At 50.2% G+C, this 16,563-nt stretch overlaps 6 protein-coding genes across 6 annotated transcripts; 3 read left to right on the top strand and 3 right to left on the bottom strand.

The window, feature by feature from the left end:
• Nucleotides 1-78: 78 nt before the first annotated feature.
• TGAM01_v206260 (hypothetical protein) lies at nucleotides 79-1,221 on the top strand (the record flags this gene model as incomplete). Its single annotated transcript, XM_018808825.1, has 1 exon — nucleotides 79-1,221. The coding sequence occupies one exon, from the start codon at nucleotides 79-81 to the stop codon at nucleotides 1,219-1,221; it is 1,143 nt and encodes a 380-aa protein (XP_018657924.1).
• Nucleotides 1,222-4,673: 3,452 nt separating this feature from the next.
• On the top strand, nucleotides 4,674-6,001 carry TGAM01_v206261 (hypothetical protein; the record flags this gene model as incomplete). The annotated part of the gene is made up of 2 exons (XM_018808824.1): nucleotides 4,674-5,558; nucleotides 5,624-6,001. The coding sequence occupies 2 exons, from the start codon at nucleotides 4,674-4,676 to the stop codon at nucleotides 5,999-6,001; spliced, it is 1,263 nt and encodes a 420-aa protein (XP_018657923.1).
• Nucleotides 6,002-6,717: 716 nt separating this feature from the next.
• TGAM01_v206262 (hypothetical protein) lies at nucleotides 6,718-7,226 on the bottom strand (the record flags this gene model as incomplete). Its single annotated transcript, XM_024549835.1, has 2 exons — nucleotides 6,718-6,828; nucleotides 7,056-7,226. The coding sequence occupies 2 exons, from the start codon at nucleotides 7,224-7,226 to the stop codon at nucleotides 6,718-6,720; spliced, it is 282 nt and encodes a 93-aa protein (XP_024405399.1).
• Nucleotides 7,227-7,809: 583 nt separating this feature from the next.
• Nucleotides 7,810-9,738, bottom strand: TGAM01_v206263 (hypothetical protein; the record flags this gene model as incomplete). Its single annotated transcript, XM_018808822.1, has 2 exons — nucleotides 7,810-9,123; nucleotides 9,202-9,738. 2 exons carry the CDS (start codon nucleotides 9,736-9,738, stop codon nucleotides 7,810-7,812), a joined length of 1,851 nt encoding a protein of 616 aa, XP_018657921.1.
• Nucleotides 9,739-11,978: 2,240 nt separating this feature from the next.
• Nucleotides 11,979-13,514, top strand: TGAM01_v206264 (hypothetical protein; the record flags this gene model as incomplete). The annotated part of the gene is made up of 1 exon (XM_018808821.1): nucleotides 11,979-13,514. The coding sequence occupies one exon, from the start codon at nucleotides 11,979-11,981 to the stop codon at nucleotides 13,512-13,514; it is 1,536 nt and encodes a 511-aa protein (XP_018657920.1).
• Nucleotides 13,515-14,243: 729 nt separating this feature from the next.
• On the bottom strand, nucleotides 14,244-15,282 carry TGAM01_v206265 (hypothetical protein; the record flags this gene model as incomplete). The annotated part of the gene is made up of 2 exons (XM_018808820.2): nucleotides 14,244-15,020; nucleotides 15,073-15,282. The coding sequence occupies 2 exons, from the start codon at nucleotides 15,280-15,282 to the stop codon at nucleotides 14,244-14,246; spliced, it is 987 nt and encodes a 328-aa protein (XP_018657919.2).
• Nucleotides 15,283-16,563: the final 1,281 nt, after the last annotated feature.

The raw sequence follows: 16,563 nt of genomic DNA on the forward strand, positions 1-16,563 counted from the left end.
TTTGGACGCAGCGCGACTGGGGACCTGAGAGCTCTGAGCTTGACATGCCAAAGTCTTCGTCACATCTCTCAGGAGATCATGTTCCACGATATCCATCTCAGTCATGGGATCCCACGTCTACTACGGACGCTTCTTGACCGGCCAGACCTGGCTGACCGGGTGCGACGCTTCAGCAACGATAAGTATACGGATTATCCATCATCGCAGGAGTTCATTCCGACGCTGTTTAACAACTTGGCAACCCGTTTTGGTCTTGATGATGTCTTCACGGAGTTCAGCGATTGGGTGATTAAGACTCGGGTAAATGCTGTTGAACGAGAACTTTGGATGTTGGAAATGGCAGTCGCTCTCCTCAATAAGGTGACAGTCTTATTCGTTACCATACTTGTAAGCAATTTCGAAGACAAATTTGTCTTTGGAAAGTTATTCATGAAGTCCGTTACGATGAGCTCGGTGAAACGCTTGTTCTTAAGTTGCCATGGTCACATCAACTGCAAACTCGACCTGGGCTGCTTGGGCAACTTCTTGGGCATGATGCCGCGTCTAGAGAGGCTGGACGTGCAATTCTGCGGGGGCGCCACACAGTTTCTACCTCTTTACGAGCTACGCTCTCTCATTTTCGATCAGAGCATCATCAGCGTAGCGAGCTTGAAGAGGCTGGTCATGTCCTGTCCGAAACTGGAGCGCTTCGAGTACTGCGGCCCTCGGGCCGAGAGCAACATCGTGGACGTCTTGGATTTTACATGGGAAGAGATGCAGAGTATACTGGCGCTGCGGAAGAACACACTGAAGCATATAAATGCTGGATTTCACAATTTTATGCTTCCTTACTATACTGTCAGAGGTGAATTCGGCAGCTTTGCCGATTTCAAAGCACTCGAAAAGCTGTTGGTGGAAGTGTTTAGCTTAGACCCTATTGGCGATTTCGCTGACCTGTTGCCCGAATCACTCACCCTTCTCGGAATACGATATATACAAGAAGAATGGAATGGAGTAGAGGAACTGGCAAATGCGGTGAGGAGTGGACGCTTTTCACATCTCAAAAAGGTGGTGCTGGATCTTGGCCAAGAAGAGTTTGAAGTGGCGCGAAAGCAGCTGGATACTGCTAGCATCGCTTGCGTGAGATACAACTATCGCCCTCGTCATTTTGGTAATTTCTTCCATGTAAGTAGTATTTGTCTTGTCGTTTTGTTTGAGCATTTGACTGGCAATGATGATTAATCAGAAAGAAGGACACTGAGACTACATATACCTATTCTTAAGTCGCATGTCCGATTCCAATTGGCAGTGTTGAAGAAATGGATGAAGGAGCGCGGATACAGCCATTTGAAGTAAAGGGAGAGTAAGGATGTCTTTTCTTATTAGGCGCGCAATGAGCGTATGCTTCGATACAATGGGTGGAGGGTAATTTGGAGGCTGCTGAGGGATTGGTTTGCTTGATTGGGCAGACATGAAGCCTCTTGCAAGTGCTTGATAGCTACTATTGCTGGGCTTTCATCCATCAGGTTCCATCACGTTATTTCTGTAGCTATGGCAGACAATACAAGCACGGCTAGCATTCGATCAGATCATACTTTACTTTCGCATGACTGCAAAATGACATGTATAAACCCATCTGTCTCCCTTCTTTCAAACCTGAGAACAAATCGAACCACAGCATAATTGATGCCCTTTTTTTTTAACCCTTCGCCTTGATACGAGTTAAAGCCGGAGAGCAAATCAATATGAGAGCTCGGCTATGCAGGATTCACCCTTTTCCCCCTCTTCAAATTGAAAACGTGGTTTGGAAAAATTGAGTTTTTGATATCTTTAACGCAGCGCCACGCCCGCACTCAGGCACACGACAACTAGATCAAGGATGGTGTTGGTTGGTTTGGGTGGTGTATGACTTGCAGATTGTTAGCACCGGGTGGCGTTTTCGGGGAGGGACAAGGAGAGCTCGCTTGGGATAAATGGAGTGGTAAGACAGGCGTGCTTTTTGGGCGTTGGGGCTGTGTATCGGTGTATAAGTCGAAGGTCTTGATTCTTCTATTGATCCTCTGGATGTCCTATAAGACTGCTTGTGTTCACACGCAAGACGGTCAAATTTGAAAGCACTGGTGATGCTCTACTGGGTTACGGATGTACAGTGGGTGCAAAAGAGCAGCCAACCACGACCGGTTCCGATGGGTCTTCCGAAGGTCCCTACCGCTTGTCAGCTCTGATGGAACTGGGACTGGAGAAACATGAAAATGCGGGGTGTTCACATGTCACACGAGCAGAAAATTGAAAATGCAACGCTTCTGACTCGTTGAAACTAAAGAGAGTGGTGCATTAATTAGTGTCTTGGTGGATGTGCTGTGCCTATCAATTTGTGCCAAGATGGCGAGGTGTATGCACGAGTGCAGCTGAGAAGTGAGGAGAATGATGGATGCTGTGATGCTACTGTCAAAGTATGAAGCTTAAGATGGCTGTGTATTAGATGTTTGGGGCCTTGTTGCTGTCTGGTGCCACGGCATTTTCGCCTGGATTTTTGTGTTTCTCATTTTGGACTGGATCGGGATTAGGTTTTGGGTTTATTTGCCTTTGGCGGCGGCAACTTTAAAAAGAACTCGAGCTTGTGATTGACTTTTTGGTGTGTAACTGAGGGGTTGAATATGCGGCTCGTAGACTAGGTGCGGAGAAGATGTGACCCAGCTGACATGTGTGTGTTTCTCTTATTCGAGGGGCGATTCTGCCTGTTTGTTTTTAATGCAAGAGGCACTGTTAAAATAGGTACTTGGTAGTATTGCGAATCCTGGGGTAAAATGGAGTTTCAGCCGTTGCTGCGGATGAGTCATGGGTGCTGTAAACATTGTTTCAAGGAGAATAACGAAGACAAAAAATTATGCTATATATATCTGCGTTTGCTGGGGATGAATTGACTGTTTAGAAGCTGTAGTGAGATGTGAGCAGTAATTGTAGATCCGGATGAGCTGGCCTTGGAGAGAGTTCGAGGTTGCAAGGATGGGCGCCTAATAGTGCTGTAAATGTAATACTGTGTAGCTGTGAAGTCCACCTGCCGCTAGAAGCAAGAGGCCTATGCCAGGTATGGTAGCTGTCTCAGTGGTTCAACATTGCTGTATTCCATGACTGCTGCTGTTAAGATTCATCACCTACCAACAGCTGTATGGCTATAAGCATCGCGTATATGATTGACGATTGCCTGTCTATCTACACTTGTCATCCATAGCACCATCGTTGGGACCAGGTCTTCAATCATAATCGTCAACGCAAAGATGCCAATTCGCACGGTCAGCCAAGCATCACCCGCCCTGAGCTCGTGAAGGAGGGTCTCCAATATTGCCCTCCTCGGCCTAGTCACATGTGCTGTGCCTTACGCCTCAAGTGAGTTGTCACGGTTCGGGTATTTTTGTTGAGGACGAGACATGGATGGGATGGGATTGGCATGGATGGCTTGCGGTGGGCGCCAAAAAAGAACGCAAGCGGGAATGCAGTGCAGTGCATGAATTCAGAGCGTTCCAGAGAGAAGAGACGAGAGACACGAAGGAGAGTTTCATTTGCGAGCTATTGAAACACGCGGCCTGGCATTGCATCGGATTCCGTTAAAGGTGTCGACTGCTGCCCCCTCCTCGGGTCTCTTCTTTTGTTGATTACTCTCTGTCTCTGTCTCTCCCTTCATTCTGTCTTGCTTCTCGTTTTATTGCTGCTCGCCACTGCATTTCGGGCATCCGACTGACTCATTCATATCAAATACTGCTTTGCACGTGCGAGCACGTCGCACTGCCGCCTAAAAATAAAATCGACTCCGCCTGTCAAAAAACCTCGATCCGTCTGCATCGCATTTCAGCTGCATCCGTTCCCCACGGATCGCTATCCGCCCCCCTGTGCGTGCAGCAGCTTTACGGTGCACAGCGCCAACACCAAGCAATTGGTAAGTTACAAAGAGCACTGGAAGCTGGAAATAAAGAAAAAAGAACAAGAAACAAGCCCCAACAACAGAAAGCGTGAACGGAAACAAAAAGAATTCAACAAATGCCCGTCTCGCATTCGTTTTCGGCCATCTGGTTGAGATGGATCCGGAAGTGGGAATCGTCAGGAAAAACTGCCCACACTGCCGAGCCCAATATTCTCCCCATCATATCAGAGCCACTTTTTTTTCTTCTCTTTCTCTTTATCCAGCTACTGTTCAATTGTTTAGCTTCCGCTTTGACTCTTTCATGTGATAAATTTAGCCTAACCAATTTTCAGGGTCTTCGTACCATTTATCTGCAGCGCCGAAAAAAAAAACACCAAAACATCATCATCACAACACCTGCATCGTCCGATCCCCTTTTTCGCCTCCTCGGATCCACCGGCCCGGAGCTTAATCAGTCCATTGCATTGCATTGCGCTGCACGCATCCGGAACGCTCAACAGCCCCAGCCTTGGCGGTGGAGCTGAAGCTGAATCTGGACCTGGAGCTGCATCAAGTAAGCAAAGAGGCAGAGCAAAGAGTCACCGGCACCCTTGACGTGGGATTGCGAGGCGCTTTGATCATCTCATCTCTGCTCTACTCTCCTTTCACTTGCTACAGACTTTCTACGCATACAATTCATACAATTCACTGCATACAACAAGCTCTTCTCTCTCTCTCTCTCTCTTGACTCTAGCATTTTCTCGCAATAACATCAAACACTACCACCACTACCGCCATGGATACCACAGACGCTTCTCGCGACGGCCCTCCCTTGCTTCGACCCATCCCTCGCCGGCCCTTTGCCTTCGACCTCAAGTGCTCCACGCCGCCCCAGAGCCTCACACCGCCTCAGGACGACGAGAGCGACAGCGAAGAGCAGCGCCGAGAAGAAGAGATCCAGCTCGCCCGCTTCCGCCGCGACCTGATCAACTCTGGCCTCCTCGGCTCGCGTCCCTCGCCGCCTGACTCTCCGCCCGCCCTCACCCAGTCACAGTCCACCGCAAACCTCAATTCCTCGACATTGGCGGGCATATACGATTGCGAAGACCAAGACGACGTCTTCAATGGCGTTCAAGACGGTGAAGAGCTGCACACGCCGTGGGGGACGGGAGCGGAGACGCCGGTCAAGCGACGAGAAAGCATCAGCCAGGCCACCTACGAGCTAATGCGCGATCGATCCAACCTCCCGCGCCGACGCATGTCATACAAGCCCGCCGAGGCGACTCCCGTGAAGCAGCCTGTGACGCCTGCCAGTGCTGCCGTTTCACTGGCGTCGCGTGCCGCGGTGCTGTTTGTGCTCGGAGCTGGATACGGGGTGCTGGTCACGCACCTGCACCAGGAGTCGCAGCTACTCCAGCTGACCGAGGCCAGCAGCATCGTCCCGCGATACAACGGATCATATCTTGCGCTGTGGGGCTTTGGGCTGACGGGTATTGCGCTGGGCGCGCTGCAGCCGTGGTTTGACGGCCTGTGGGACGGCCTCTTTGGGGCCGAGGACGAGCAAGTCGTGGTAGAGCCCGTGGAACCCCTGTCAGATACCCCCAAAGCAACTGCGTCAGAGACGGACTGGGCGCTGGTGATGCGAGCAGTGGGCGTCTTTGTTGGCGTCGCGTTTGCAGTGGTGAGTCTCAACAGTGCCATCCGTTGTGGAGTCGTATGACGTACTAACATGTGATTGTGGTGCAGCGTCGCCTTGCCTGGAGCTCCAGCATGCAGCTCTCAGTGGCCGTGGCTCTGGCCAGCTTCGTGCTCTGGTGGCTCATCGACCGATCCATCTCTGCCTTGATTCTGTCTGCGGGCGTAGGCCTCGCCGGGTCTATCCTCGTTTGGGGCGTCAATCCGGACATGATTCCCGCGCCCGCTGCGCAAAACATGAGCAGCAACGGCATCCCGCCCATGGCATCTGACGCGGATCTGGCGACGGCGCTGAATAGCATTGCCAGCCAGGAGACCATTGAAGGGAGCATCTGGATGGTGAGCGTCTTGTTCTGCACCTGTCTGTGCTTTGGCAATATTGGACGACGGCTGGCCAAGAGCAAGTCAAAAGGTCGCTGGGGCCTATAATGGCGATGGCAAAGAAAAGCATGCATTGCCAGAGCCATCTTTTCACAGATGTGCCCTGCGAAATGCTTTGCCTCCCCCTCTTTTCATTACTCAACAGTGTTTATCTCATACTGGAAACGTCTAACGGAACTTGAACTGGAACTCATAACGGACTCGTAGCGGAAATTTCTACGCGGCTTTTTTCTTTTTATTCTTTTGCTTTGGCTCTTTCGGAGCGGCGAGATTGGCATATATGCATTATAACGATACCATGGGCGTTTTATCTCTGGTCATGGACAATATTTGGTCATCTCTTTTTTTCTTATCACTCTTTCCTTCATTTTTGGAATACTTGAGCATATCGGCGCTTTGTCAATGGAGGGAATTGGTTGGGCATGACGTACGTGGGAGACATTATATAGATACTATTCTTTAGCATAGTACTGTGAGGGCAAATTAAGCCTCCATTTCTCGCACATTTCAACACTTTCTTTGATCTTCGCGTTGCGTTGAGATGTGTTTGTAGCGTCAGATGGATATCTTCTGTCTATCAAAGTATAAGTCATCTTTTTACGTATCTGTATATGTTTCTACTTCCTTATAAAATATGGTATCTTGATCATTATTACCATGTCATTGCATATTCCCATCCCTTTCCATTATTTTCCATTCATTTCAACAAAATCCTCTTTTTTCCCATCTCGCATCCAAAACCATCGCATAAAATTTTCAAATCTCTAATTCTCAGGAAACGCCTCCAAAACAGCCTTACTCGCCGCCGCAGCCTCAGGCGGAATATTCCCTCCCATGCCCATCATATTACGCATCATAGGCGGACCACTAATAAGCTGGTCAATCGTCATAGAGCGCGTAAAGACGTCGTTGAAGAGTTCCTGCGCGGCTGCTTCACCGCGTTTTGCTGTGTCGTGTTAGCCTCTCCTCTCTTTATACATCATCCCTCATACTCATATTATATATACATATATGTGTATATATATAGAGAGAGAGAGAACTTACTGATCTTAATCTGCCCCGCATGCTGAAACTCATATCCCGGCGTCCGAATCCCTTCCACCTCGGAAAGCATGTATTCAGTACGCTTGACAAAGTCCCAGATGTAAAAGAGCCCGCCGCTGGCCTGGGGCGAGGAGCGGTCGAAGCCGGGGCTCGTCTCCACGGCGAGGCTGAGGGCGCTGAGCTTCTCGGCGATGGTGGCGCGGACTTCGGGGGAGGGGACGGGAGGCATTTTCAATTTCTTTAAATTGCTTTGTTATATTTGAGTGATGAATGTTTCTTGGTTGCTGTTTTTTTAGTGAATTGAGATGGACGGAGATGAACTGTTAGGTGGGGAAGTGGGGCTGTTTGTTCCAGTATGAGAGGGAGTGAATTCAATTAAAGGGCAACAGTTGTAAAAAGAGCAATTTCTCTCTTTCTGCTTTCAGAGAAATAAATGTCTAATTTCTCCCTCTAATATTCGCTACGGAGCACCTCCGTACTTTCATTCGCGGGTTGACAACTTAACGCGTCTTTTGACGTAGCTTCGCGTTTCAATTAAAACAAGCGCCACTTAAACACGCCACCAACAAAACGCCAAAAACTACCTATGCTAACAGAATCCATATGTTAAGAGGAAAACACATGTCTTTCGAGAAGATAATATTGTAGAATATTGATAGAATACATCTAAATTACATAAAAATTATTTCATTAGCCCTACAATCATAGAGATTGCCATTTTGATATCCCTCCGTCTATCCATGTCTATGTCCTAGTCGTGCTTCTATATATGTTATTATATTCAAAATCAGGCTGTAAATCAAACGTATCACTCATGACATCTGGTAAATAGTAAATCTCCACGCCACCACCGCCGCCGCCCCAGAGCTCACCACCATGGCCAACAACAGCCCCCCGCTCGACAACTCATGATACGTCGCCAGCCATCTCGCCACACACCCTGCAACGACGGCCATCCAGCCCACGAAAAAGCCAGTCTCCCACCAGGCCTGCCTCACGCTGTCCTTCTTGGCCATCTCGCTGTTGTTGCGCATGCTGGTGCCCCAGCCGTCCGCCGTCAGCGTAAACAGGCTCCAGGCGTGCACGCCTGGCAGCGGGATGTGGTAGAAGAACATGCCCGGGATGATCCACTTGAGAGACGCGCGCTCCAGGCGATGAGGGTTGCGCAGAAGGTTGTACAGGGCGCTGGCCACCACGCGCACAAACAGGTCGGCGATGAAGACGATGATGAGCTGCTCGCCCGTGAAGAAGTACCACATCGTGGCGATGAGGGCGATGAGCGGGCCGAGCTCGCGCTTGCTCATGCTGTAGAAGAGCAGAGGGTGCGTGATGAGGTAGACTTTGGGTTGGAGGAGCGATTCGATGTGCGTGGCACGCGCCCAGCGGACCTGTTGCTTGAGCCAGCGAGCGAGTGTCGTCGGAGTGTCCGTGGCCGCGAGGACGTCTGAAGCGAATACGACGCCCCAGCCGCGTTTGAGTAGATTGGTGGTGAGATGGCGGTCTTCGTTGATAATCATGCGTTTGCCGAGGAGGGTTTGGAGGTACCAGGGGATCAAGATGGCCGGCAGCGCAGCCAGACGGAACACGGTACTAGGACCGCTTTGACAATCACTCGTTGCAGTAAAGGCGGGTGAGGAGCGCGTCAGATACAGCTCGCCCCAGTAGACCGTGGCGGCTAGGTTAGTCACGGCAGTCTCGTGTCCGTTGTGGACAATCAGACCAGAGCTGGCGCCTCCAATAGTTGGATCTTGAGCAATAGCATCAACCGTCTTGTGGATCGAGTTGGGCAGCACCAGAGTATCCGAGTCCGACGACCACAGGAACTCAATGCCCAAGACATCTGCAATAACCAACGCAAAGACAAAAGTGGTGAACATGATGCCCTTCTTGTGCATGTGCCTTTGGCGGAGGCAAATGTGGCGCACGTTGCTGAGGTTGATGCCCTCCTGCTCGATAATGGTCCGGGCAAGCTGGAAGCAGTGTCTCATTGCAATATCATAGCACTCCTCCATGTTGATGGGTTGGCCATTTTGCTTGCAGATGGCAATGTGCTTGGCGAGGAACTGCTCTGCCACCTCGCCCAACGGCTGGGGGACGTGGATCACTTTGGACTGAGTGGGAAATACCTGTTTCAGTCTTGTTAGTTGACTTTAATCTCCTTTTATATCCATCAACATATATATGCTTTACGCTTAAACACTTACAATGTTAAAGACGTCAACCATATCACGATCCGCCACGTCATCTCCGTCAATGCCAATTAGCATAAAGGTGCAGTGCTTGGCATTTTTGTAACTCTCCAACGCCCTGGTAAACAGAGCAGGGTCCTCACGCCATCCCACAACAGCAGCCATACTGTCCAACCTTGACTGGGGTACAATTTGCGACTCCATAAAGCTCAGATTCTTCTCATTGTAAGGAGTCGAGGTGTAAGAGCTGTAGCCCTCGTCTTGTGGAGTAAGAAGGTACTTTTCGTCTCGTGGAGGAAGAAGGGGCTCAGGAGACTCTTCATCGTAAAACTGAATCCTGCGACCTTCGTTCACAAGCCGGTTCAGCTCCGTGAGGAGGATTGTGAAGACGAGATCCAGAGTAACAGGATAGTGACAGTGCACGGTGATGGACCAGTAGGCAGGGATGCTAATCAAGCAGCCGATAACGTTCATCAGCATGCGAAGCGGCGTTGTATGGCGTCCCTTGGTCACGACTTGGGGACCAGACCCTTCCAGGTAAGAGTCCATCATGATGGGCGAGTTTCGAGAGAGCTAAAGGCTGGGATAGCCTAAGCTGAGTGGAAAAGAGCGTCTAAGCGAAAGACAAGCGTAGGATAAACGAGTGGCTGAAGAAAACTTCAAAATGCACTTTTCTAGTCTGAAACGACAAGGTAGAAAAAGAAAAGGAAGAGAAGAGAGTTAAACGAAAGGAGGGGGTGAAAGGAGCTCCGTCGACAATAGACGCTGCTTTCTTATGCTGTGACGATGACAAGTCGCAGGCAACCAAGGTCAAATTAGACAACGAGTTGGGCGCTGGACAGCCTATCGACGTAACATACCACCCAAGCTCTCGCGTGCTAACAACGGTGATGATGATTAGTCGAAGCCAGCAACTGACATACTCCAAGGAGTAACAACTACCTATGTATTCCGAAGAAGAAGACGAAAACCTGCTTACTTCGCTGGTAATAAGGCCGAGGTTGCGTTAGCTTCTCAATACGGGATACACCCAGCTGAGGCTACAACTCCCCTACCCGTCAGCCTAGCTAGGTTTTTCTTCGTCTTCTTCTCTATTGTGCATTTTTCTCGTCTGCATTTTCCATTCACATGGCCAGATTCTTCTTAGTCTGGGGGGCGCTGCTTCCGCACCTCCGTATAATTTCACGAGTAGCGTCTTGACCTTCTCTTGGCGACAAGCATACTAGGGCTGTCTTTGGCTTAAGGCAATGGGGCGCTTCCAGGATTAATTCCGAGGGATTTTGGGGGTCGACAGCGAAAGAAAAAAACGTCTGCCGGTAATTGGTGTAAGTTGCGCTTCCCGGCCATTGCTTCTTTTAGACGACGAGGGATTCTGACCCCTGTGCGCTTGGCCTCAGCTTCGGCGTCTTACTTGCCTTGAATAACAGCCCAAGGTATTAGTAGTAGTTGTTTGCGGGCAACATGATACTAATACGAACTATCTTTTTCGTTCAGAATAGTACCAAATGAGGCAGCTGAGCAGAGTTCGAACAGGATTTTGCGCATCTCGCGGACTACATAGGCGCTCAGTGGACATGATCTGACAGCAGATACAAGGTTGTTTCAGATACTCCGTGTTGGCGCTGGTGATACTGGCCTTCGTATCTCGATCAATCGGACAATGCTGCAGTTGGTCTAGTTTGCCCCTAAACAGTGTCAACTCTTAAGCTCCGCCATGCAAATTTTCAACCTTATGCGAGCCGAGCCCATTTGAGTCAGACAGGCAGAACACGGGCTGAGTCCACATTGTGAGAGATCCTCCAGGAAAAAAAAGTGCTCGGAGAAAAAAATCAACACGAGAAGCCCAAGCGGCTGGGTGTCGCTAGGGAATCCCGTGAGACCCCTGCCCATCTCCCGAATGGACCACCTCCAAGAAGCGTGCTAGAAGCTATGTTGTGGGACACAAACATTTTCCGTAGTGTCTTTATTAGTCGTAACGTTAACCTGGTAAGCAGCTTAAATCACCAAATTGTCCTCATTCCCCCTTTATAGGCAACTCGATAATCGAGATATATAATCACATGACTAAACAGAAAACTTGACTAAACAGAAATCAAAACGCCTCTGCAATAAGAAAGAGAACAGGCGGCATCTTCGTCCGCCGCCGTAGAACGCAAGTAAAGTCGGCAGCGGCGAACTTGTGACGCCGGCGCCACTTTGGTGTTGATTCAACTTTAGTCAGGGGGCTGAGCATGCCCGGAGTCGGCAGTTACCCGAATTGGCAATCTGCTTAAGGAGCCATCCTAGGGGCTATCCATGAGGCTGACAGGCATTGGCTCTCTTCCGCTCGAGTATCAAGAGACGGAATCTGCTTGGCGTGATGGGAGTCATGCACGCCAAAGGGGTTTGCCTTTGCCTTTGCCTCGTATCGTTGCAGACAATGACGGCGTGGAGACGGGCCAAATTAGCATTCCTTGTTAGCCTGTGCGACTGTGACGGACCTTGCTCAGCCGAAGCACTTTCTCGCACATGCGAGATTCCCGAGTACTTATACAGAGTACTATACTGTAAGTGTGGACTAACAGCAGAGTGGTTGACGATCCGGCCCGGGCCTGTCACTCCGAAAAGAGATCGACAACCGCCTTGAGCTCTCCTTTCTCTCTCACTGGCCCTTTATCCTTCACTCTCTTTTCTTTATTTTCAACCTTGTTTCCACCGCTCGAACCCAGCTTATTTTCTGAAATTGAGTTGTGATCGGCTGGCGGCGGCGAATGCGTGAATGAGCCAAAGCTGTACTGTTTTCTTAGGACACAATGTTGGTAACATACCAAAATAACCGGTTGATACCGGCAGTCATCATTGCCGCATGTTTTTTTCTGTTTTACTGCCTCATCGATCCCTCGCTAGAGAACTATGGACACACTCCGTACGCTGCGAAACAGAAGGGCATCGTAGTTGAAGAAGTGGAACTTGCAGATAGTGCGCAGAGGGTGGTTGACCTAAGCACAACAGTGGAAAAGGCAGAGACAGAGGCACCCGCAGAAAAGGTGGAATATGTTGCCCCAACCAGCAGCAACAAGGGCCCTGCCAAAGACAAAACAGCTGCCAAGGCCATTTCGTACAATGGTCTCTCAACGGACGACGTCCTGCTGATTGTCAAAACTGGCGGCACAACCGTGTGGAAGCGCATGCTGGTGCATCTTACGACTACCCTCGATCAAGACCGCATCCCCATGGACAGCACCGTCATCTACTCTGACTTGCCCGAGCGCATTGGTGCCTTCAACATCGTTGACGTGCTAGCAAACATGTCTTCCACGGCCAAGGCTCAGCCTGATTTTGACGTGTACCGCCAGCAGCCCGAATACATGGCCAACAACTACTATGTCGAGGCCGCAGGAGTCAATGGCGATGAATGGGGCCCCGTGGGAGGCTGGATCATCGACAAGTACAAGTTTATACCGCTCGTCCAGCATGCCGGCGACAACTGGCCCAAAGCCAAGTGGTACATCTACATGGAAGACGACGCATACCTCTTCCTGCCAGGAGTCCTGGGCTATCTGGCCAAATTCGACTGGAAGGAGCCTCACTATCTGGGTAGCTATGCGGCCAAGTCAGACGTCATCTTTGCCCACGGTGGAGCGGGCTTTGCGCTGTCCAGGGGCGCATGGGAGCAGTCCTTTGGAAAGCAGGGTAACGAAAACGGGGGCCTGACGGAGGAGTATTACCAGTACACGGCCGACCACTGCTGCGGTGATCAGGTGCTCGCCCACGCGCTGCGGAAGCACGGCGTCAAGTTTGGCGAGAACGGCGGCGACGGCAAGTTCACCTTTGGCTTCAACCCCGTGGTCCATTGGGCCTTTGCCTTTGCCAGCGCCAACTGGTGCAGCCCGCTGCTGTCGTGGCACAAGGTGCACAACCGCGATATCGCCCGCTACTACGAGGTGGAGCAGCGCTGGGACTGGAGCAAGGGACCGCTTCTGCATCGCGATTTCTTCAACGAGATGATCCTGCCCAACATCAAGGAGCACGCCGAGTGGTGGGACAACTATTCCGGCGTATACGAGGTCGCTTCAGGCAACCGAGAGTGGGCCGCAAAACCAGGGCCCGACAACGGCAAATACGACGAGGCGCTCTGGAGCAAGGCGTGGGAGTCGGTAGAGGCGTGTGAGGCAGCGTGCCAGGGCTGGACCAAGTGCATGCAGTGGAATTTCGTGGAGGATCTGTGCAAGATGGACGACAAGGTGTATTATGGCCAAGGATATGCGCCTGGAATGAGTCAGAGGAAGACGTCGTTGAAGCACACAAGCGGGTGGATGTATAAGCGGTTGGAGGAATGGAAGTGCTGAAAGCATCGTTGGCCACTTTCTTGAGGATATGACGGCTTTTTGCTTGTTAACGTTTTGATTTGCTGATTTTGGGATGGTTCACGGCACCGACCTCGTTGATAAACTGCTTAAAGCTGGGCGTAAGGCGTTAGATGGGAATAAAGCCGGTGGATTCTGTCCTTGGATGGACAGGTTAACGTTAGACAGATAATGCACTGTGGCAAAAACATGACGAGAATTTTGAATGAGGAATGTACCTGAGGTGGAATAGCAACTTGCTCGTGGTGATCATGTGATGAGGAATGTATGGTACTTGTAGGTAGAAGGAACGGCGAAACAACATTTCTCGGAGCACAGCTCACAGCTGCTGTGGCCTTCTTTATCAAACTCTACCTAAGCTCATATCAAGGCATCATTAATCAATAATAAAAGGAGTTAAATAATGTATTTATCGACGTGAAACGTAGAACTTGAGAGGAATTAAAACTGCCGGATAAGGACAATTCAATTCGCCTCTCTGGTCTATAATTATATGTTTCTGGCTCTAGCTAATAAAGTACAAAGAACAAAAGTCTCGCAGGAGATCATTGAATAGAATACTGTTGCAGATAGACGGTTTAACTGACGCCTTTCACTCTCTTCCAAATGCCTAACTTCAATGGCAGACCTATTTGAAATTCTTCATCTCACATCTTCCAAGTGGTAAAAGTCCAGCCTCCAGATACACCATGACAACTCCCTTTCTTCGCCTCACCAATTCACTTGTCCACCCGTACTCGCTGCCAAACTCGGATCTCCCCATTCCGGCACCGCCGACGGAGGCTGATACTCCTGTCGAGGTGGATTCGCAAACGCCGCTTGCCCGTCATGCTCCGAGCACCAGCTACCCGGCATCTTGGACTGTTCCTCCAATGGAGCTGTCGTCACCACGACGGGGGCAACATTGTTATCGATCATGGCAGAGGTTGTTTCATTTCCTCCTGCTGCAGGACTTGACTGCCCTTGATTTCGGGTACCCCAGTTGCCGCTGTTATCGTTCGTTTGCTGTTGGTCGTTTGCGGTGCTGTCACCCCAGGTACCGCCACCTGTATTCGCATTGTTATCGCCAGTATTCCAAGCACTCTGAGTATTTTGGTCATTTCCAGACCCATTCCATGCCCCGTTACTATTACCCCCTCCCCATTGATCGCCTCCTGTGTTGTTATTCCACTGATCATTATTGCTTGTTGTATTCCATGCGTCTCCTCCGCTGCCACCCCCGGTACCCCAGTGATCACCACCTCCCGTATTATTGTTGTTGTTGTTCGTATCAGCGGGAGCAGCATCGCCCCATGCACCGCCATCGTTATTACTACTGTTCGCCCATGCTCCAACGCTTCTCCGAGATGAGGTGTCCCAATTAGGAGTATCACCTTTACCACCATTGTTCGAATTTCCAGAATTCGATGGTGGCTTACCATTAGAAGCTGGTTGGTTGCTACCCATGTTGATGAATGGCGACACTCTCTTCGTGTAGTATGGATTCGGCTTCACAAGGTCAGTGTTTTCGACGAGCATGACAGAGTGGAATTATACTTACTTTTGTTGCCTCTGGCATGACATTATTATCTGGCTCTTGTGATTTACTTTTGCCTCCCTTGCTATCTGAAGTACCATTCACGTCAAGCGCACCTCTAGCTTGCTTATTGAATTGTTGTTCGTACCAAGGGGGCGGCATTGGTCCTCCGTAGTAGTTGTACGGCGGGTATCCAGGGGGCGGTACCATGGCATTCCAGCTCGGCATCGACATACCTTGAGTAATCGGCACATGCTCGTATCCATGATGAGGCAACTGTTGCTGAGGTGGCGGCGGAGGTGGCGGCGGTCCAAACGGCATTACATTGTTGTAGTTGGAGTAATACGGGTTCTGTGTTTGATGTGACATGTCATGGTGATGCGGGTATCCGGATGTACCCTCTCGGCTTGCAAACATGCGGTGCCCATTTTGTCCATATACTGAGCCGTGATATACCCGAACTACGTTATGGAGGGCATCGTAGTATGCGTTTGGTAAAGGGTCATCTCTCGTTTCGACAACACGCTCGGTATGCATAACTTCGGCACGAACCGGAGCAATAAGATTGGGCGGGCGGGCGTGTGAATAAGGATGGCCGTCTGAGTATTTCACTTCGTAAGGTAGCGATGCGGCCTCAGCTGTAGGCTTCTTTGAATCGTCGTTCTCCTTCTCCTTGCCCTTGCCTGCGTCAAATTTAGCCTCTGCTTCTCTTTCTTTCTCTGTATCTTTTTTGGCTCCTTCAGTTTTATCTTCTCCCTCTTTTTTGGAAGATTCTGCCTTCTTCTCGCCCTTTTCATTCTTATTCTTATTCTTCCCCTGTGGCTTTCTTGACGCTTCCTCAGACTCTGATGCCTCTTTTGCTGATTCCGAGGTCTCGCCTTCAGTATCAGACACTTCAGCCTTCTGCTTTCCTTTCTTGTTTTCCTTTGCCTTTTTCGATGGCGGAGGCTTCTCGTCGGCGGAGGATTCCGCTTCAGTTGCTGATATCTCGGATTCTGACTCGGTTTCAGATTTTGTTTTTTTCTTGCACTTCTTCTTCTCGCAGACAGATTCTTGCTCTCGCTTCTTCCTCTCTGTGGTACACTCTTTGCATTTGCATGTAGGGTGAGGATCAGAGTCTGCCTCGCTGTCTGAACTCTGGACTGGATTTTCTGTTTTCCTGCTTTTGGGGGTTTTCGTAGACCTCGACGCTTTAGATGACTTGGAAGACTCATCAGACGAAGTTTCTCCACCAGAAGATGCATCGGCAGCAGAGCTTTCATTTGAAGAACTAGCCTCTGGAGTCGCTTCCCCCGAGGAAGCAGAGGTAGAAGTAGCATCTCCACCAGAGTCTGACGTCTCTTCTTCTTCACAAAAGGTCACCAATGTCTTCTTCTTCATAGCGGATTTCCTAGGCATTGCAGGTGTAGCTGAAGCGGCTTCTTTCTCGAACCGAACCTTTTTCACCACTTCGACTAACTCGGGTTCAGGCTCAGGCTCTGGCACTGCAGCCGGTGCTTCCTTGCTTTGGCCAAG

The sequence above is a fragment of the Trichoderma gamsii genome, assembly GCF_001481775.2.
Source record: "Trichoderma gamsii strain T6085 chromosome Unknown Scaffold_21.2, whole genome shotgun sequence".
NCBI classification, from domain to species: domain Eukaryota; kingdom Fungi; phylum Ascomycota; class Sordariomycetes; order Hypocreales; family Hypocreaceae; genus Trichoderma; species Trichoderma gamsii.